General features: G+C 38.2%; 1 protein-coding gene across 16 annotated transcripts in view; it reads right to left on the bottom strand.

Annotated features, from left to right (window-relative positions):
* ELAVL2 (ELAV like RNA binding protein 2) overlaps window positions 1–22,980 on the bottom strand; it is a 183,578-nt gene that overhangs the window by 75,258 nt on the left and 85,340 nt on the right. For 8 of the 16 annotated variants that reach the window (XM_032393683.1, XM_032393680.1, XM_032393682.1 and 5 more), the window contains exons 2-3: window positions 14,684–14,774; window positions 11,607–11,850 (exon numbers count right to left, since the gene is read on the bottom strand). In XM_032393683.1, coding sequence (XP_032249574.1) covers window positions 11,607–11,850; window positions 14,684–14,755 — 316 coding nt within the window. In that variant the 5' untranslated portion in view covers window positions 14,756–14,774. The remainder of the gene's footprint in view (window positions 1–11,606; window positions 11,851–14,683; window positions 14,775–22,980) is intronic. The other 8 variants (XM_032393684.1, XM_032393689.1, XM_032393687.1 and 5 more) reach the window with 2 other exon arrangements.

Genomic DNA, 22,980 nt, shown 5'->3' with positions numbered 1-22,980 from the left:
CTGTGTTTAAAAAGCTTTTTCTCCTATAGACAGTTGTAAATTGTAAAGGTGTAAAAACTTCAGATACCTCTAAGATTAGGTGAGATTGAGATAAAGATTGACTGGCTCTAAGCAGCATTCTTCTGAAGAAAGGGAGAGGGACAAATTCTTTTTCTTAAGCCTCCAGACTATGAAAGATTACATTAAACATCAATTAAACAATTCAATTATGCTCTTCTGTGCTACTGGAACATCTTCATTTTAGTCCTTGCACTCTTGAAACATGGAAATTAACCCAGTATTTCTTCTTATTCCCAGCAATTCTCAAGACTTTTGATTGAATATCCAGAAACAAAAAAAAACTGAAGGTTAATCATAGTGATAACTACATGAGCTATCATATCTTATCAAATGATAGTCCTCAGTCAAATTTAAAATCTTGCCATCAGACATAATGACTTCCCAATCTTGCCTGTTACCCCAAGACCCTGGATTCCATTATTGCTCACAGAGCTAACTTACCCCTTCACTTTCACTCTCTGTAATTCTCATATAAGTTAAAAGAAGGGAAGCAACACTCCCCCTGCTTGTGTTCCCTCTCTCGCTGTCTCTCTCTCTGTCAAATAAATAAAAAATAAATAAAATAAATAAAATTAAAAAAAGAAGGGAAGCAAAATTTCTACGGAAACACAAAATGACCAGGAGCCATACTAGACTATTACAATCCCCGAAGGAATTTTGTTTCTTCTGAATGCAGAATCTACAGGCTAATGAAGGTGTTATTCAAAGACTTTCTGCATCATTTCCTAAAACAGACCCCCATGCCATATTTCCACTAAAAGCTACTTGAACAGATATCCCATTCTAATCCTTTAAGCTTACATAAATATCTTAACAGGTTGCAAGGTGAGAACATAAAACCAACTGGATATTCTTTCAAACAATTACAGTTACAATTCTGCATCGGGGACTAGTTAAAGATAAAAGTACTCTAAAAAGGAGAAAGCTAAAACTAGAATTTGATTTAAAAAAAAACCAAAAAACAATAAACCTGAAGACTGTCCAAAATCACTGATACTGACAATGTAAACCACTGACTCAGTGGGACAACTGATTTGACACACCATAACCAACCTACTCAGATCCATTTAAAGTGGACTAAGAACAAACTAAATAATTCATTTCAGTGGTATGAAAAAAGCTCTCAGGGACTAGTACCAGGGTTAGGAAAGAGGACTCGGAGAACAGTGCCTTGGAGGCCACTGTGTTATTGACCCAGTGGCACCTTAAGACTGGATTTAAAGCATCAAAATGTGAGGAAATAAAATTGTTCCCTCAGGCTCCAGTGACCTTGAATACAATGAAAGGACTCTGGTTTGCCTGTTTACATGCTGCTCTGCCTCCTTTAAACCTTACTTCAAAAGGAGAATTTAACTTTCTCAGGATAAAGCCGGAAGGTCAAACAGGTTGTGAAGAGTCAAGGACAAGACCACATCTACCCTACAAAGTAAAAAAATAACCAGATCTGTCACCTCAAATGCAGAAATGCAAATTTCTGTGGAGCTGGACAGGAGGTTGGGGGTGGATTTGTGAGCCATATACACTCCCCCTTCAAAATCAAAGCATTATGTAGAAAACAGAGTTCCAACAAAAAGTACAATGATGAGAAAAGAACTCATTAAGAGCTAAAAATAATCTCTAATTCACAATATGCATACGGATTTAACAAAAAAAGGAAAACAAGATGTAAAATTGCATCTGCTAAGTTAACCATGCCCTCGTGGAAATCGCCACCCCCCCCTTACACAAATCTGTAAAGTCTGTGATGACTGAATAAAAGCAAGGCTTTAAATGTTTTCAATGAATATTCCAACAGAAAGAAAACAAAGGGATAGCAATTTTTTTGGAAGTCTCTGATCTGCTAACACTATAGGAATACTGAGCCTCTTAACATCCAAACACACAGGCCTCTGCATTTCCCTACCTGAATGTCTGATTTTATGAAATCAGACTATTTGGTAATAGTATTTACAATTTATATTAAAGGGGTACTACCTTTTTTTTTTTTTTTTTAGTTTGGACTTTTTAATATCACAGCATCAGACTTTCAACATCTGCAAGTACCAAAAAAGTTAGAGGATTTTCTCATTATCCGTAGGCAAGTAAGGACAGAAATCTTACAAAATGTGTTTGAAGACAATTACAAGAAGAAACGACTTTGGTTTCCCACACCCATGTAAATTCAGCCTACTTTTAAGGAAGAAGAGGTCCATAAAAGTGAAAACAAGCCTCCGTTTTTATCTAACCAATACCTCATGACTCAATTTAACAACCTGCTGACCTTCCAGGCCAGTAAGAGTCCACTGGGGAAGCTCAGCTGAGAGTACCTTCATATTTTAAGTCAAGCTCATTCATTCTGAATAACACGCACACAATACCACACAGAGCAGTAACTCCACACTCCAGCACTCTAGTTCATAGAGACTGATGTATTATCAGTAATCATCTTTCTGGGCTCCCAAGTCCTGCCTTGAACTTCCTATCCCACTTTGTCCCACTTCTAGAAAATCAATTATCTTGGTCAAATCACCTAGAAAGCAGAAAACAGAACATTAGCTTCGGGTTGTTCCCATATCGTGCCTGAGAAACTAAGAATTCTAAAGCAACAGATCTATTTGAAGATCTTTTCAAAATTGGTTCACCTAAGGAAGAAAGTCTGCAATTGTCATAACTGAATGTGTATTAACTGGTAAGAAGGGGATAGGTAAGAAGGGGATAGGATAGAGAGAGATGCCTGTGTGCTACCCACTTGATAAAAGAAACTCCCTTTGGAGTCAAATAGCTCATATAAGGCTACATTACAAGGAAGTGGCTAGACCGGGATATGAACCCAAATGTCACACATTCTTTCTAGGCTAAAACCTCTAAAATAGCCTCATTAGGCCACCTCCCTAGCTGGGGAGTAGCAGGTAGCAGGCGGTTTTGTTTCAATGTTAATCCTAAGAACTTGATCCCAAGCTAAGCAAATAACAACCCTAGTGTACATAGGGGTTTGGTAAATCCTATTACCACTGCATTCAAGCCCATCTCACATGGAAAGATACAAAGGAGTGCTATGAACACAGTTTAAATCGAATAGCTCCATCTTGCATTTGTTTCCGTGAAGGAGGTATACAGAGTAAGAATCTTTCTTCTTATTTAGAACAATGTAGAATGATCCTCCATTAGTTAAATACGATATATGATGTAAGGCTGAGTACGTTAGATCACAAAAAGATAGTTTTAACTGAGGATCTGTTTCTTCACAATACTTGGAAGAGCTGCCAATGCAGCTTTACAGCTTTAAAGCTTCTCAGAATATAGTTGATGACAGATACCATCACCAATAAAAGGACATTCAATGGTGTCAAAATATTGACATTGTAAAACTTTAAAAAGCGAAACCATGTTTTAAGGAGTAAAACATGCTAACTAAAGCCACTGCATAGGCCTCACAAATCAAACGACACTCACAAGTAAAATGCCAGGAAATATTTTTTAAAGCTGACCTTTTCAGTTGAAAAGGCAACCTCTGAGGGTTTCCACAGCTCTCAAAATTCAGTAGTAGCAATGCACTCCACTGAAAGTCAATTAACTTAGAACAAGCTTGGAAGAAGCTGGTGAATTGTGAAGCACGGTTTTAGCTTCAATGATCAACTCTTCTGTTCAGGAAATATTTAAAAGGAAATGTTCCAACAGGTACAAAATCAAAATGCATTGCTCTATTCATAATTTTGAAAGTTAAAAAACAAAGGCTGATGCTAAGGTAGCGTAATAGATAAGATAGTGAAAAAAAACCATCAAAAGAAAAGCAGGTTGATTTTGTATTACATAATGGAAAAGGGAGGGGGGAGAGTCAATTTCATAGGTGAGGAGAAATAGTATTTGAACATTCTATGGATTACAGAAGGAAGAACAAATCCTGTATCAGAATTTAATTGCTCTTTATCTTCTCCCATTTAGTTCACCATCTTCTTTCTCTTCTACGTTTTTCCATCATTACTAGGACAGCCACGAAATAATAAATTGAAAGTGGTTTTTACTCTATGCTACCAATCTCCTGGTGCAGAAGTAAACAAAAACTAGAAAAAAAACAGTGTGAAAAGATCTGGAATAGCAAACAGCACACATGCACTCACACTTGGCTAAATTTTAAGAGGAGGACTCCTTACAGAAGAACTTCAACTGTGTTTTCTATGAACTGGAATACATTAACAAAGTTTATGTTTTGTACCAAATTAATAAAGGAATCAAGTCAAAGGCACTCAATGCATGCTCTTAATCTACTGACAAGACAACCATGATCATTCTAGAAGCCCCAGTGACGATATGGGTCAACAAAGCACAGAATCAAAACTCATAAACCTCATTTACACAATAGGTTCAACCTCATTTTCCCAGTAGATATTCTTAAAAAGCTGCTGGAAAAATGTGTAACCAGCTCTAGGGAGCTGCAATACTTTTCTTCATTTCCTTCTAATGGAATAAAGCATAAAGTAACACAAATATCAACATCAAGAAATCAGAGAAACTAAAATCCAGATGATTGACAAATTAATCAGCAGTGGTTTTGCTCCAAACTTTTCTATATCCTCAAGATAGCTGTCTTTTCTTCCCAGCAACTAGCCATTTCAGGATGCATTACCATTGGATATCCAAAGAAGAACCTTTTCTGTTTAGGTTTGCTAACTGAAAGTTAATTTATTTCATGGTAAAGGGGTCCTAAAGAAGATACCACCCAAATAATGCCATTTTGGCCTACAATTACTTTGAGCTGAAGGCAATTAATAATCAATAGACACAGAGAGTTCTCTTCCCTACCCTTTTCTGCCTACAAAAAAAGTCACAAATTTCCCTTGTGAAGAGGTACCCTGCCCTTGTGCCAGAAAGAGGAGAGCAACTCTCACCACCAGTGATGGAGAGCTGGCACCAAAATGTACAAACAAATCTTGCTAAAAAAGCTCAATACCTTCCATTAGTTTCCCCCATGTAAGTCCTGGTCACTTCCCCACAATTTATCAAGCCTCAGAATCCAAACCCCTTTTCCTTTGGTAAAATGGTTTAAGCCACCAAGTCTAACCACTTCTTTGAGTTTCAATTCTCTTTTTTGAGCTCCAGTGCACATAAAATACTAATAAAAATTGTGTGCCTCTCCTGTTAATCCCCCCCGCCCCCACCCAGTTTTATTTGAGATAGAGTTGACATAAAACACTGTCTAATCTATCTTTTGTTAGGTTCAGTCCCTGGGGGCCTGTGAATTAAACTAAAGAGAATTAAGGAAAAGATTTCCCTCCCTGATAAGATAAAGAACTGTATTTAGTTTCTGATAAATTTTAATTTCATCATCCTGAAGTTCATCTAAATTACTCAATGCTGACATTAAAATTTGTTCTTTAAAACACCCAGAGTTCAAGGTTTGAGTGGGAAAATGAACATAGAATTTTAAAGTTTTTCCCCCAAAACTTTATAAAAAGCTTCTATACTGGTAACAAATTTTTTAAATGACTGACTAGTCATGACCTTTGAAAATGGACAAAGGTGCAATTAAAAAAGTTTCTTCAGTACCACCACAAAAAAAAAAAAAAAAAATTCATTTTATACAAATATCACTTTATGCAAATTTAGTCACTAAAATCTAAAGATAGGGGCGCCTGGGCTCAGTCGTTAAGCATCTGCCTTCGGCTCAGGTCATGATCCCAGGGTCCTGGGATCGAGCCCCGCATCGGGCTCCCTGCTCGGCGGGAAGCCTGCTTCTCCCTCTCCCACTCCCCCTGCTTGTGTTCCTGCTCTCGCTATCTCTGTCAAATAAATAAATAAAATCTTTAAAAAATAAAATAAAATAAAATAAAATCTAAAGATAGCCATATTCAAATGTATTGTATTTCACAGTTAATACATTAGGGACCACTAAAGCATTTACTAGTAGAACCAAGGTGCCCTCGTTTTGTGAAGACCTGAGCACACACCAGCCTTTCTGCTAAATCTCTAATTAAGCAGCACTCAGAGTCTGCAATGTGAGGTGTTTATTAAGCTACCACCAAACACCCACCCACTCTGCCATCTTCAACTACATGTCTGAAAGAATCAGAATTCTTAATCTCTTGATAGTATGGACACCCAACAGCTTGACTTCAGGATTTTAACGGACACACACAACCACCTTCTCAAATTAATGTTCATCAAAACAGCCTGAGGCTCACTGGATTGACTTCATCACAGTAAATAAATGCTATTAAATTTGAAGGTATGGATTAGAAAAATAAAATACCACTTACTGCTTAAATCCTGAAAAGCTAAGAACCCTATTTAAAAAAAAGGCGGGGGGGAGAAAGTCTCTGTTACCATAGGTGGCATTGTGTGTTCAGAGGTAATCATCCAAGGAGGGACACTGGCAAAGTCCCTCCTTGGGTTCACTACAGTTTGTATTTGTTTGGGTCTTTGTTTTTCCCTTTTGTCTGAAAGATTCCAGTTGGCAGCTGATGGGGTCAGCAAAGGACCCACCTCCAACAATTCCTAGAATAATAGTGAAGACATCACACCAAGATAAAAAAGAGCATCACTCATTACCTGAGGTCTTCAACTAACTATACTTACCTAGCTCTTCTATTAAAAGAAAGGAAAAGTAACAATGACAGAACAAGCTATCTTGGAGTTTTGAAAAACAGTTACACATGTGCACACACACACACCGTTTCAGGGACAGGTCAGGTGTTCAGTAAAGACAGAGCCTAATGACTAAAGATCTCTAGTCCTGCACCCCAGGAGTTAACGCATCAGAAAACACCGCTACGGAGGGGACAGCCCCCGAAACGCAGTTTGCCATAGATCAGGCACTGAAGTTATAACAACTCTCCCACCTAATTCCAGCCAGAGTTCAGGTAAACCTGGAATATCCTGGTTCTATCTCCCTGCAAAATGTTCAGGAAAAGTAGGGGATAACTCCCAGGTAAATGGAACATTCTGGGCCCTACTTCAAAGATTCTGATTCAGTAGGTCTGGGCAAGGCCCAGAGAGCTGCATTTCTGGTAGTCATCCCAAGTGATTCCAATGCAAGTAACTCCACTGACTATATACCTCAAAAGGCTGATTCCCAAAACTGCTTGCTTGCCCATCAAAATCACCTGGGGAGCTGACAACAGATTCCCAAAGCCTTCAGAATCTATATTTTTAAAAACTCCTTCACATGAGGATGGGAAGCCAGATTTAGCAATCACTGAGCTAGAATATCCAAATTCACAACTATAGACTACAAAGTTTGTAGAGAGGCATCGATGTTCTCCTTCATTTTATGTATACATCGGTCCTTGACTCTCAAAATTCTCATTCCCCTTCTGAAGACACACCCACCAAAAACTGCCCCTCGGTGGATCTGTACAAGTTATGTGTCTCACTATAAATTCATCAATTGGTCCTGGGTTAATTTTTTTTTTTTTTTTTTTTAGAAAGAGGGAGAGAGAGACAGTGAGAGAGGGAACACAAGCAGGGGGAGTGGGAGAGGGAAAAGCAGGCTCCCCGCTGAGCAGGGAGCCCGATGCGGGGCTCGATCCCAGGACCCCGGGATCATGACCCGAGCCAAAGGCAGACGCTTCATGACTGAGCCACCCAGGCGCCCGGTCCTGGGTTAATTTTTAAAGAGCTCTGGCCTCTAACAAAAGGCAAGGAGGAAATATCCCAGGAAAGAAGCAGAAAACCAGAATTCTGGTCCCTGCTCTACCACTTAACAGCTATGTGGTCTTGGACTATTCAGTCATTTAAACAAACCTGGGCTTCAGATCACCTGTTAAGTGAGAGAGTTGGCTAAGGTCACCTCAAGGACGTTTCTGATTCTAACATTCTATTACTCATTCCTTGCATCATAAAATCTGTTTCACTCCTCTAGAATGCAGCATCAGCAGGTGTCAAGGACTCTAAAATGCATAACCTCAAAGAGATGGACCGACATCAGCTGAACTGTACAAGCAGCAGTAGCTTCTCATGATGAATGTCTATAGACAGGAAATGGGATGAAGCATAAAGCTGGGCATGAGCCCAAAGAAAGGGCCTGAAAAACAACATAATAAATAGAATTTAGGCCAAAGAGAAGGTTACTATATTTACTACTGAAGAGGTGTCTTAATGCATTTCTCTAATCTTCATTCTATCAAAATAAGTGACATTAATTTGCCAACAACAACACAATCTAAAAATTATATACTCTCTTTTAGGACTTAGTAAAGAGGCACATACTTTCCTAACTAGATTTTTTTTTTTTTTAACCTGAGATACAGTTTCCTAATTCAGCATTATTTAAGCAGGGAAAGATTAAGAAAAATGAAAAAGAGCAATTTAAATGTTCTTCCCAAAGAGTAATCTCATAGTTTTCTTACAACCGAGAAAATTAATGCTCACTTCCTACAAAATCAGAATACAAAGAGCTGGCCTGGTAACTCCCCAGGAGGTAGGATAAATTGGATAATTAGACCAAGGAACTCAGACTTGACCCTACAAATGTGAACTGAGAAACCACATAAACTGGCTAATGCTAACCACCACAGGGCAGGGTCCAAATCCTCACAAATTCAATCTTTCTAGATATGTTAATAGTAGCTTTTAGGAAGATATGCCCACTTGGCAAAGTACAACCATTCAAAATCCAGTTTTAGAAATCTACCATTTACTATACTATTTTGTTCAATACAAATATTCACTAAGAAACTCAGAATTTAAAAAAATATGTATTTAAATTTATGCTCTGAAACTAAGTCAGACCCTGTGAACACCATTTTAACCCATACTAAGAATAAGATGTCAGCGGACTATGTCAAAACAAGGTTACTAGCCTCTGTATTCTTATTTACCTACTCACTTTTTTATAATACATAGTTTATTATCATGGATGTTCATTTATGAAACATGCTCATACTTTGATATAAACAGGTTACAGAAGAGTTTCAGAGTGTCTGATAATCTGTTAAATGATTTCAAAAGCTTTCATAGCAAAAGCTTTTATATGCTCGATGGCAATCTAGTATTGGAGGGGCACCTGGGTGGCTCAGTCGTTAGGTGTCTGCCTTCGGCTCAGGTCATGATCCCAGGGTCCTGGGATCAAGCCCCACATCAGGCTCCCTGCTCAGTGGGGAGCCTGCTTCTCCCTCTCCCACTCCCCCTGCTTGTGTTTCCTCTCTCGCTGTCTCTCTCTGTCAAATAAATAAAAAAAAATCTTAAAAAAAAAAAAAAAAAAAGATATCTAGTATTGGGGAGATATCCCCCAAAATGAGTTCTGTGGTCAAATAAGGCCAGAAAACTGATTTCTTTACTGCAGGATTTTAATGTATGGTTTCTAATATGCTAATGATCTGCAGTTTGGCTCTTAAATAGGAAACTATGAAGGGCAGCATTTCTCAAACTTGCCTGTCAATGGAACATTTACTCTGAAGAACAAGTATGACTGTGTCTCTTAGAATGAAGCTTAGAAAACATCTTTTGACCCTCCTGCCCACTGTGGATTTTCTTGGTACTCCACTTGCTTACCAGAGGTTTTAAACAGAAATTTTACCATGGTGGGAAACTTCATGGGCTCCCTCTCACTGAAAAGACAATGGTGGGGGATAAAGGAAATGGACAGCAAATATTAATGCACTTTGCCAGTATCTAACCATATACTTCAGATTACCATGCACTGTGGTTCCATTACCACTGTTTATCACACTAAAGACAGGGAGACAAGGGGTATGAAGACACAGAATTCAAATTTATTGCACCATAAAACAGCTCTAGTAAAAGACTTATGAAAGAATAAGATAATTCAAGATCAACCAGAGATGAAAGATAAAAATCTTTGAAATGTTTTCTGCGGAAGATGCTTAATACAAAGGATGTAAGATTTGCTTTGTATTTTTACGTACTCACAGTATCATAACAAAAAAATTCAGCATTTATATACCTAGTTCAAGTTTGTTTTTTTTTTTTTTTTTTTTTTTTTTAATGGTAGAGACAGTTACTAAGCAATCAAACCAGAAATCACATCACTGATGTCATGGCCTTTATACCATTTATCACACAGTTATTTATGTCAAAGAGGTTGCAAAATTCACAAATGAAGAGGCAGTTTTGCTAAAAAGATAGTAATAAAATTTTAGTGTCAGGACAAATGTATTAAGAGCCATCTGTTCTCTACATTTTTCAACTTCTCAAAAACTGTCTATAAATTTCACGTATGCTGCTGACACTGATTTTGGAAAAAGAAATGGAAAAATATTCTCCATGTGATTATCAGTATCAAAAAAAATCTTCCTGATGATACTGTGGCGAATATCTAAGTAACATAACTAGTTAAAATGTAATTATTCAGTATGGATTGATGACAACTATATTTTACTTAGTTTTTACTTGATTTAAGTATGTTCTCTCTGTGAGCTTCAATTTGTAGCTCAAGGAAACAGGATTGTGAGGCCAAGCTGAGGTGATAGCTCTAAGAATGCACTCACTCACCTTGGAGGCAGTAAACCCTGCTGTCTTGATAAAAGAACAGCTAAAGGTACTATCTCAAACAAAGTAAAAATGATTGCAGAAATCACCTAGTGTGACCCTTTTCTTTGCCCTCTACCATTTTACCAAGGGAGACCTGAAGCCAAGAGCTGACTCGTCCAAGGTCATAGGACTAAAGTTCAGATTCTTGGTCAAACTCTTCTCACTGCCTTTAGGTATTATTTGCCCATTTCAAATATTTAGTTTTTATAGTTTGAGTTATAAGCCATGTAAAGCAATTTAATATTATATATCACTCAAATTTAACAGTAACATGAGAAAGTTAGTCTTCCTACACTTAACTTCATACATTTTCAGTGTTTGAGAACAACTCCTACGGGAAATATTAACCCTTGTATCCCAAGAACATGCTCAATTAGGTTTTGGCTTATTCTAAATATTTAGTTGAATCTTACAAAATACTAAGGATATTTTCCACTACCCAATATTCAAAATGTAGTATCAAAGGTCAAATTACCCATCCTTTTTTATCTTTATGATAAGAGGAACACTCATACACCACTTTTTCCTTTCCTTGTCAAGGAACAGAACGTAAGATCTTGCTACATTCAAATGATACCAGTGCAAGTATTTATACATTGACAATGTGAATATTACTATTTACTCTGTCAGATATATTATAAGCAGAACTATACAGACTTCAAGGAAAAGACATTTTAAGAGGTTTCTTCTTCTCCCAAACAGAATATGCTTCTTATATCTCATTGTTAAAATGCTAAGTCACATAAGCACAGGGAACTAAAAACTAAAGGTCAACATGACACTTTCTGTCCCAGACATACACAGACTTCTAAAACCATTTTCAGAGATGTTATTGTACAGTACAGGGTATATAAAAGTCTAGTTATAATATATACTGCCCATAAAAATATTTTATGCTTTAAAAGGAAAACAAAACTCTTAAAACTAAGTTTCGTGATGCTGATGTATTCAGTAACAGAGAGAATACCCAGGTGGGTAAAACTGCAGCACTGAATGATCTACAAGCAGTAAACTTACTATTTTCTCACACCGTGAAACACAATCCTTTAAAGGTGAGTAACCTGTATAAAACTGCATACCTGTTATTTTGTCCCTTACAAGCTTACAGGACTCTATCTCACCGATGCTCCCAAAGAGACTCTTTAGTTCCTCCTGTGTCATGTTCTGAGGAAGGTAGTTGACTATTAAGTTGGTCTTGCTGTCCTCTGTGTTCCCAGAGTCAACTGGCGAAGAGCAGTTGTTGTTTATGGTGGTTGGACCATTGGCTGTGTTATTGCAAGTTGGCCCATTAGACAGTTGTGTTTCCATGGCAGCAATTACCTGCTAAAAACAGAGAAAACAAGAAATGTCAGAATTCATATTTTACAAACTATTAGAGATTCCAACCAAGAATGTAAATACTTGTCACTAAATACGAGTCGTTCTGCTGAAATTACAATAAAGCTTCAACAAAAAGTATAACACCTACGTTAATTTGTACTTCATACATTAAGCTAGTCAATTTAAGTTCACAATTATACTTTCACATACATATTCCATACATGCACATAAAAAAGCACACTGTAAATGTTAAACATTCTCTAGAACCGCATTTTGGGGTCTATTCACATACCCTTACTCACCTGCAGTGTCCAAAGACTTGAGGAAATCTCGTACCAAAGGGCACGGAATTAAACCCTGACTAAAATCATACTACAAAACAGAAGTGCTTAACATGCTACCAAAAGGACAAACCAAAAAATGGTCTTCCTAACTCTGAAGAGATTTTCAGTTAGCCTAAGAGTTTCAATATTCTAAAACTGACAGACATCCATTAACTTAAAATCAAGGAGCAAGAGTACTTTAAAAAATATAAATTTGTCAACATGTACTGTTTTGGTTACATATTGGAAGTGTTTTTGATTGACAATATCTTATACCTCTTCTGTTAGTAAGAAATAAGAAAAATATCAGATGTCAAATGTTAGGGCATGAAAAGGATTTGTAGGATAACTTGGAAAAGAAGCTATGAGTACTTAGTGTACCTTGTAGAATCTACAAGCCATTCTTGTCAACCTTGGCAGTAAAGATCACCAACAAGGCGACTGATCTACAGCATCAAAATAGAATCCCCAAACAATTCAAAATGGCATTTTGCCTTGATTCTAACTTTAAATGGGAAAAAAAAACAAAAACAAACCCAAAACAAAAACTTATCCAGTTCACCAAAACAACTACATAAATATTTCAACTTTTGCAAACAGACCAGCCCAAGGAATTTTCATTTGAGCACATAAGCCTGTTGAAATGCAAGTAATAAGGTACCTATAAACTCCAAATACAGGATAAATAGCAGTTTTGGGGAAAATGGCCTCAAACTGTTCAGGCTACTCTAAAAATCTACTTATTAAGCAAATTTGGATCTAGTTTCCTAAAAATCAGTGCTATGCCCTTTGAGCAAAAGAGTCACAAACCACAGCCCCAAATTTTCGAAAAACCATCTTCCGATAGCTATATACTTTGGACAGCCAAGATTGTGGGGGAATCCAAAAATCAAAGCATCACTGAACGAATTATCCTTCCTATTTCATTCAATACAGCTCTCATCTCCATAAAGAACTACTTCTCAAAACTGACAATTCTGAATTGATGGAATGCTAGTTTTAGGGAAGTTCTCCAACATATAAAAGGCAAAGAATTTGAGGCAAAATTTTTAAAAAGCAAAGTAGAGGGAAAGAGTGTTACAAGAGAAAAAAGTCTTTTAAAAAGCATATTGCCTAAGAAAAATAAAAGGGCACAACAGTGGATAAGCATACAGGAAGAAATCTCTACTGCCAAGAGATGTTTATAAAAGGCGGCAGCATAGGATAGATTGAGACTGGTCAACTGACCAGATTAAGACTGGTCAGACTGGCAAGAATGCTATCATGCTATCGTGATTAAAAAAATAGACAAAATCCAGACTACTCATCAAATATCAAACAACCTATAACCCTCCATGACTGCATTTCAAAGAAATGGGTCTTTTTTTTCCTACAAGCTGCATGCTACCTCTCTTGGGTAAGTGTTCTTAGAGAACACTTAAAGAAGCAAGGTAAAATAAAGAAATCTTTAGAAATCTGCAAGGAAAAAAATTGAAACAATTCAAGATATGCATTTTATTATAATTAACAAATTTATCTGAAACTGAGAAAGGAGTTTTCAAATTTCCTAATAAAGCATAACTGTTCCAGTCTGTAGAATATTAGCTGTGGGTCATTTTCCACAGCAAAACTCTTATGGGATTAACCTTTGCCCGGCATTTATGAAAACAATGAGTGGCAAGATGAGAGTGGCCAAGGCCAATTAAAACAAATCACTATTCAAAAGTTAGGGTATGTGTAGAAACTATATGAACCCCAAATCGGAGATATGGATTTAACTCATTGGGATGGCATGTGAAATATAAAGTGTTCATTGACTGAAATTAGCAGGATTTAGCAAGGACAACAAACACTCCTCACTTAATTGCACATTTATTTCCATGTTCAGGTGGCAAGAATGAGCTCCTAAGCCAACATTCAAGTGAACAGCTGCAGTAAGCTGTGTGCGCTGAAAATTACAGCATCTCTCAGCTATAGGACCATCTGCTCAGAATAAAATGATACTAATGTGCTATATTTTACAAATAATGCATATTCCATTGATAGGCTCAACACAACTGTTCACAGAATGCAAACTCTTTCAACAGTTACTGGGCAAATAATTTTCAGCCAGTTTCACAATTTCAACAATTTTTTTTTTTTGAGCATCAGGAATTGTAAATAACTTCAAAATTTAGTAACCAAAAAAATACATAGTAAACAGAATGTAAAGAATTACGGTAACTTAGTATTCAGACCATACCAAAACTTTTTTGTTTTTTTTTAAAAAAAGCTTGTCACTCTTTTGAGTCTGCACTAAATCCTAATTTAGATTATAAAAAGTTACATACAAAACCATGGTTCTGATGCTACATAGACCACTATGGTTAAAATTGCAATGTGCTTTAAGTCCTAATGATGGCCATACCACAATAGGTTAAATGTAAGAATAATTAGTATGCCCAATGAAAAGTTCAAGTGTTTGGTATGGCCTCAGCACTCCTGCAACATGCTAAAAAAAGTAGCCTACAGAATTTAAGAAAAATCCCACAGACCCCAGTCCAAGGCTCTGCTGCCCACGAACCACTTCTAAGCAGAGAAGCCACATCACACAGTCTGACTGCCATGTTAGTTTGGAGTTGCCGTCTGCAATATGGACACAAAAAGTACCGTATGTTAGATGAGCAAGATAATGCAACAAATCAGTTTGTACAAAATTTACAGTGATTGTATTGATATTCCCAGCACGTCCATGCAGTGTGGCTTAATTGAATTTGAGGCAATTCCAATCTAATCTTTCCAAATTCATTTTAACATGTAGTTTTCTTGCACAAATTAAGCATTTTTAATTAAGAGCCTGATTTTCAAACAGTATTAACTAGTTACCTTGACATCTATCCTGAAGAACTACCTTAAACCACATCTCAAAAAAATTTTTAAATAATAAAACGAAGCAAAAACACTGCATGCTGTCCTGTCTCTTAAGGATGTGGGAGAAGGAAGGAAATGTGAATGAAATTTATAGTGAGAAAAGGCAGTCATGCAATTCATAAGTGAATGCTTTACATAAAAGCATTCTTTCCCCAAAATATCAGAAAGGCATTAAGGGAAACTATATTTGCCCACACTGTTACATTCTACTATAAATGATCCTTAATCCTGGGACTTAAAATTACAAGTGAATCGAAACCCTGTGAGGTTATTCTGCCACTACCGTCCAACTGATCTCTAACAGTTTCACTGAGAATTGTTCACATAGACTAAGAGGCAGTAAACCAGCATCTTTCAATTGAAATAATTGGACCAATAAATAGGATTGTGTGGAGTAATGCTTATATAGGATGTCAGCTTTGTCCCTGAACGAAATCAAGTGAATGTTTTTTAATATGTAAATTGTAAACGCAGCACGATTTGAAATTAGTGCTGCGATGAGGCCTCCAATGTAGTTAATGAGCCATTTACCACTTATTACAACTTGCCCAAATACTAAACAGAGCCACAATATTGGCACAAAAGCCAAAGTTTACATTTTAGCCATATATGCAGATCCTTTAAATGGTCAAAAGAATATTCAGAAAAACTCAAGTCTCTGAAAATAGACAATGAGTAACAAAAGAGGGCCAAAAACATCTTTTACTTGGGTATTTATGATTATAAAAATTTCATCCTTAGAGTTAAACCTGGCTCTAAGTGATATACTCTTGATGTGAGTGATGACATTAATTAACACGTAACAATGGATTCCATTTTCTGGCATCTACCAAAAGGGTTTAACATACTCTTTACAGGATGCCATGAAAATGTTTTATACTTCTTCCCTTCTCCCACTGTTATCAGATAATTCAGCCTGAGTCTATGTTTTTTATTTTTTTTAAAAAAAGAACTACTTATAGTTGAACTAAACCTGTGAAAAAATAAAGTGCTTTTATATCCATGAAATATTTTGACAAGAACCTAATTGTGGTTAGACCACATGGGTAGAACAGGTAGAACCACACCCAAGAGGTTAAACCAAGCTTAACTCTATGTCCTGAATACCCTCGGGAATTGGATCTGAACATTTTTCACTACATAAAACCACAGATTCACATTTAATGGCCTCAGTCCCTTCTATTCCATAGGAGGCGACGCTAATAAGCTAATCTATCGACACCCCTCTTTCTGAAAGCCCCAGGGATGTGAACAATCACTTTATTGCACCAACTAGCTAGAAAGGCTTTGTATGGAAAATGATTCTACTGCACTTTTACATTTCAAGCACCCCAGACAGTTTCTCTGCTTGAGGCAGACACATACCTTTATGGAAAGTTATAAATAAGTTGCTCACATGGCCCTTACCTTTATGCTGGCCAACAATTCAGTTACTAAAAATGTAAAAAGCTACTTCCCCTTCACTTAAGGACAGGCGATTCTGCTCTCCTCAATCTACCACGGACAACCGGCCTGCACTATTTATACATTCCATTGGCTCTGAAACTCTTTGGCGGGGCGGGGGAGGGGGGGGGGAAGGCCACATTCCAGCAACACAGAACCATTCATTTTAAAGCTTAAAAAATAATGTTTCAATATATGTTCACATCTTAATTTAGACATCAATTGTGCCAATTAAGACTGCTTTTTCTCCTGTTATTCTCCATGTAGTAATTTATGAAAGGCACTTCGGCATAGATCAATCTAGAATATGCTAAACTTTCCCTGGGCTCCAAGAGATACAAGGGGTAATGATGAAGTGTTAGTTTGGTGGAACCATGATTTTACCGGGGAGAAACACACACACACACACACACACACACACACACACACAGGACACACGCCCTCTGTGTCTTCACACTCACACAGTTTACTTCCAAAACTCCATAAAGGCTTTTTAAGTTGACTTTTTTTTTTCCTTTTTTACTTAAATGGCCCACTGTGTACTTTAACTTCTAAAGTTTCTTACAGTAGTGGATTTTAGGAAACCAACGCTATTGTTTGATTTCTCCTATCTAGGACTGACAATTTTCTGGTCACATGAGAGAAAAACAAAGTCCCTATTTTTCAAACCTCCTAATACAGGTTCTGAAAACTAAGGTTCATCAGTTTCCTTCCTATTTTCAACCTCTTACAGACAGCCACCAAACAAGACAGACTGCTCATCAAAAACATCCTAAATATATTCTGAGAATTCTCATTAAGTACAATGTCTGCAAGGGGTGGCGGGGGGGGGGGGGGAGGTCTCCAAGACCTAGATCCAACCTGATCTGGGGAACAGACCTTTGCAGGTTAAAGTCATAGTAGGACCACTGAGAGACCACTGCATAACCCCTGGTGAGGCCTGTCCATCTGCATGGACTTCTCCATTGTCATGGTCACCATCCCAATCTGGACCCTCATGTTTCATCATCGGAACCACTGAACTATAGCCTTCCCAAAGGCCCCCTTTCATCCTAATCCACACTAATACTACTACTCCCTAATGGATTTTCCTAAACACACAATAGCTCCCTGCTGTCTACCAAATTAAGTACAAACTACTTGGTATAAACAGTATAAGCATCTGGGACCCTCTACAACTTCTTTTACCAGCCCACATATTCAAGCACCTAAAAAATCTGAACCACTCCTTGTCCCTCAAACAGTTGCAGTACTTGCAAGGCCATACATTCTCTGGCTTTGCTCATGCAATTCCATCTGCCTGGAAGGCCCCCAGCCATACCCACCACGTATCTACATCCCTGGTTGTATAAACTAAGCATTTGAAAACACACCTAAGGACAAAAACAGTTTCTTTTTTAAAAAGCTGGGCATGAAAGGGCAGTGACCTCCCTAAATGCATGCAAACTTAGTAGATTTTTTCTATCCCACCTCAAGTATTTCAAACCAGAGATAATTATGAAAGCATATTTTCAATTTTTGGCGCACTCCGTAAGCCACCCTTACCCACTAAAATCCAAATTCTTGTTAAACAGCATAACAAAGAGAAACTATCTTGACTGATCCCTTGTGTACTTTCAAGTATTTCAAGAGGCTATCATGCTAAATTGCCAACTACAAAAAAGCTGGATGCCGAGACAAAAACATGGTATAAATGTGCTCCAACCTCTGGCCAGCAAGGTTACAGGGTTGTTGCTTCTGGAATTTGGGTCTAATTTGAGGAAGATGGCAGAAGCACAGGTAGATGTAGAAAAAAAAATTAAACAGATTTTATAACACAAAGATGTTTAAAAATGCATCATAACTAAGTTATGGATCTCAAGCAGTTTTAATTTTGATACAGAGTTTAAGCAAATATAAAAGGAATACAGACTAGAAAGTTTAAGCAAATATAAAAGGCAACATCTCTAAAAAGAACCTTGGCCAGGTCAAGGGCAAGCATTTCTCTCACACTTTGAAAGTGACTTTGGTCTGGACACTTCCTGCCAGCTAGTGGGCTCTCAATACCTTGAGTAGCGGAGCACCAGGACAGAATCAGGACAGTGCAAAGTCTTTCCTCTGACCACAAACCTCTCTAAAAACCAAGTTACAAGGTGAACAGAAGGCATTTGTCTCTAAAGTTTAAGAGGAGAAACTACCAAAATAAAGACAAACTTTGGCCCAAAAGCATTTTCCTTTGGGGAATGCAAGGCAGGGAACTAAAGCACTGAAAATAATCAGCAGAGTAATGAGAACTTACAGATGAGAGTTGGGTAAGCAGCTGATGGGGCTATCTACCTAGCAGACACCATTCCCACATAATAATTTATCTTTTCACTAAAATGGCATTTTCAGGATGTATTTCAGCTTTACTGAATTAAGCAACAGAGGAACTCAACCAAGCACTAAAATCACGGGGCTGATGTGTCAACTACAGCCATCAGTTTGTTTTCTTTAAACCTCTTCTCTTCACTTTCCTTTGTCCTTCCTAAAATAATAAAGGTTTATGGTTTTAAACTTCATGTGATTTCCTCAATCCTAGAATCCCTGTCAATTCCCCACCCCACCCCCATAACCATTTTAGCTGCCTCACAGGCTCTATGGATTCCTCAGCCTTGTCAAGCTCAGAATTTTGGCCTTGGGGCTAACAAAGGGTCCAAGAGCTGCCAGAGACAATACAATGGACAGCTGTAGGAGTCACAGGGAGAATGTTCTTTGGCAGTGAACACCAACATTTCTCTGTCTCTTGGCCCTTTATGACTCCTACAGACAAACTACAGAGTCTTTCCGACGCCACTTTCTGAGGTTTTGTAGTTCTAAGAGCTGGCAGGATTAAAACCTTTGAGGTTAGAGAGTAAAGCTAATGAATTTAGGAGTCCCAAGTCCTTCCCTTCAATCTACGTCCGTTTCAGGCATCCATGCTGGGCAAGAGAAAAGCAAAGCTCTGGTGAGAAAGATTTGCTTAAGCTTCACACATTGTTCATTCATTCGGTCATTCATTCATCCATCAAACACTCATACGCAACTCCCATAACCTAAGGACTGTCCTAAGTACTTGAGATACAGTAATAAAGATGAATCCTGGAATGTACATTTGCAATGGGGGCTGTGTGCAGCAGACCACACATGAACATACATAAGAAAATAGTGTAACAGTTATAAAGAAGTGAGCTTTGGAAAAAAAGAAAATGTAGAGCCGAGGTAGGGTTGAGAATGTAGAGAGGGGCAGTTTCCAATATTAAAAAGTAGGCATTCTTAAGAAGGTCAACTCTGAGCAAGGTTTGGAGGAGATATAAACTAGCCACTGTGGGGGGGTAATAGTTCACCTGGATGTCCAAATCCTAATCTCTGCAATCTGTGAGTATGTTGTTACATGACAAGGGGGATTTAAATTGCAGAGAGAATTAAGGCTGCTAATCAAATGACTCCAAGATGGGGAGATTATTCTAATTACCGAGGTAGGGCCAGTGTAAGCAGAAGAGTTGTTTTAATTTTAAGAGGAAGGCTGGAGACTGTCAGAGTAACGCAGCATGAAAAAGACTCAACTGGCTTTGAAGATGGGGGACAGTCACCAACCAAAGTGTGTGCAGCCTCAAAAAGCTGGAAAAGGCAAGGAAAACATTCTCTCCTACAGACTCCAAAAGGAATGCAGTCCTGCCAACACCTTGATCAAAGTCCAGTGAGACCCACACTTCAGGGGGCTCTGACCTTCAAAATTGGAAAATAATAAATTCACATTGTTTTAAGCACCAAGATTATGGTTATTTGTTACAGATGTAGTAGCAAACAAATACGTCCCCAGGGGGATATCCAGAAGAGGCACATTCCAGGCAGAGACCATCCAGGATGAAGCTAGAAGTAAGAGGGAGAGGAGTCAAAGAGTTGTAATAAGGCCAGACCATATTGGGCCTTGGAGGTGTAGGGAAAAAGAAACATTTCTTTGACCCTCTTAGGGTCCCTGGCTGGGTCTGAAAATTAGACTAGCACAGACAGATTAACAGGAGAAAAACATACAAATCTTATTAAACTTTTATATATACCCGGGAGCCTTCACAAGAAAATGAAGGACGAAAGCAGTGACCAGAGCAGGAAGCTTTTAAGAATAAATTTGTGAAGAACTGACAAGACAAAGGGGTTGGGGCTAGGGGTATTAAGTGATGAAGAAGTGACTGGGAAGAGAAGGTTTAGTTTAACAAGGTTTGTTTGTACTTTTTTCTCAGCCCCAAATTCCCTGTCTCTGGTGGTAAGAATGTCTTCCTTCTTCCCAGTACTGTGTGGGTATCTTTCACATATAGAGTTTTAGAACCTGTTTCAGGGGAAAAGGGGGTGGTGGGCAGGGTGACCTTTCTGCTTCTGTTTTCTCAAACTCCTTCAACTTAAGATATTCAATATGCCAATGTGCCATATTTTGAGGTAGTGTGTCCTGGACCCCATCAGGGGCCACCACAAGATTTTCCGCAAAACAACAGCATGTGGCTGTTGTAAAAATAAATCACATATGATTGTATGGGAGGACTCTGCAACTTTGGAAACAGGAAAGACCTATCAACAAACAACTGCAATAACCCTGATATAGAAAGCTAGGGACTCCAACCAGGTTGACACCAGAAAAGAGGATATACCCAGAAGAAAACACGATGTTACCAATGTGCTACTTTAATTACATCATTAAACTGTTTAAATCCATGATCAAGAAATCAGTTTTGATTCTAACTTCTCACAGGCTCACCAACCATCAATGCCATTTATTAAAACCTGGGCACTGGGGCACCTGGGTGGCTCAGTCGTTAGGCGTCTGCCTTCAGCTCGGGTCATGATCTCAGGGTCCTGGGATTGAGCCCCACCTTGGGCTCCCTGCTCGGCGGGAAGCCTGCTTCTCCCTCTCGCACTCCCCCTGCTTGTGTTCCCTCTCTCGCTGTGCCTCTCTCTGTCAAATAAATAAATAAAATCTTAAAAAAAAAAAAAAAAAGAGACCTGGGCACTAAGAATATAAGATAATTAAGCAAAGGAATGGCCTTCTATAGAAAGTTGTCTTAAGGGGTTAGCAGGGGGGAGTTCTCCACAAGGAAATCCAACACATGAAAACTGAGTTTATGAATATTAAATCAAGAGTTATTCATTTTATGTATGGATTCATTATAGAAGAATTCAGTGATTTAATATGTTTTAAAAAAAAGTTAAAAAATGGGAGTCACTTGTACTATGCCCCACATCAGCAAACCAAGACTTAATTCTTAACCTAATGGCAGTTTCAAATCCCAGGAATACAACCTTAAAACTAGTAAATGTGGAATTGTCTGGCCAGCACTAGTAAGGTAATCCATCTAACAGACCCCTTCTGTCCCCCACAAAAAGATGAGGTAATCCACTTTTTTCCTTGTCCCTGCCCCCTTCCACCTATATGACTCCCACTTTGTTCACTCTTTGGAGCTCCTTTCTGTTTGCTAGACAGGATACTGCCCAATTCTGGAATTGCTGAATAAAGCCAGTAAGATCTTTGAAGTTTAATCAGTTGAATTTTGTTTTTGTTTTGATTTGGTGGCAGTGACAAGATCTGAAGTGAACTTCTGATGACATCCAGGGCAACAAAAACACAGGAGTAGTACTTGGGGAACCCTTGAGTTCTAGGTCTTTCCCACCATTCCCAATGGCCATGGTTAAGTTCCTTTTACCTTCGACCACCACCCTCTGCCTGCAGCAAGCCCCCGACCTAACTAGGTTTCTAGATGAAGGCAGGTCAGCTTGTGCCAGCAGGAATACAAGCCACTTGCCCTTGGGTCAGTCCACAATTTCCCTTTTTGGAAACCCAGTGCAGTATACACTTCTCATTCTTAAAGTCTGCTGGTTCAGTCTGTCCCCCAGTTCCAGGTTGGGAACTGCTGGCTGTGCACACACGGCCTTCTCGTGGCCAGTCTGCAGTAACTCCTCTTGGTTACTGCCGGTGTGTGAAGGTGCACATTTGTCTTGTTTGTGTAGATAAAGGCTATTGTTAATGGAAATCTCGGGGGGCGGGGGGCCACAAAAATTGGTGGGTACAGATAAAGCATTTAAAAGCTGTTAGAGCATTCACCACCTAACTCAAAGACTCTTATGTTAGGATAAGCTAAGTAACAAGTTAAGTAACAGGTTGGATTAATACTAAAGTCACCTGCCAACCTCAAGAAACTTTCCATGCAATGAGGTACACTGTAAAACATCACAAAATTCCCAACTCAGATGCACATCCCTTCCAGCTATCAGTCTGGCTCCAAGAGATCCAAAGGTTTAGCTAAAAAATAAATTAAATAAACAAATAAAATTAGAAAATTTAAAAATTTAAAACTAAATAATAAAGAGAATCCTTAAATTCTAAAAAGGTAAGCCAGCCACAATCCAGCATACCTGCTTATTTTAAGGTCTAAGAACTAAGATCCCAGAAGCTGTAAATATCTACATAAATAACAAAATCTTACTAAAAATA

The sequence above is a fragment of the Phoca vitulina genome, unplaced genomic scaffold, assembly GCF_004348235.1.
Source record: "Phoca vitulina isolate PV1807 unplaced genomic scaffold, GSC_HSeal_1.0 scaffold75, whole genome shotgun sequence".
NCBI lineage: Eukaryota > Metazoa > Chordata > Mammalia > Carnivora > Phocidae > Phoca > Phoca vitulina.
Note: the sequence above shows the minus strand (reverse complement) of the source record. Positions and strands in the feature narration are given on the sequence as shown.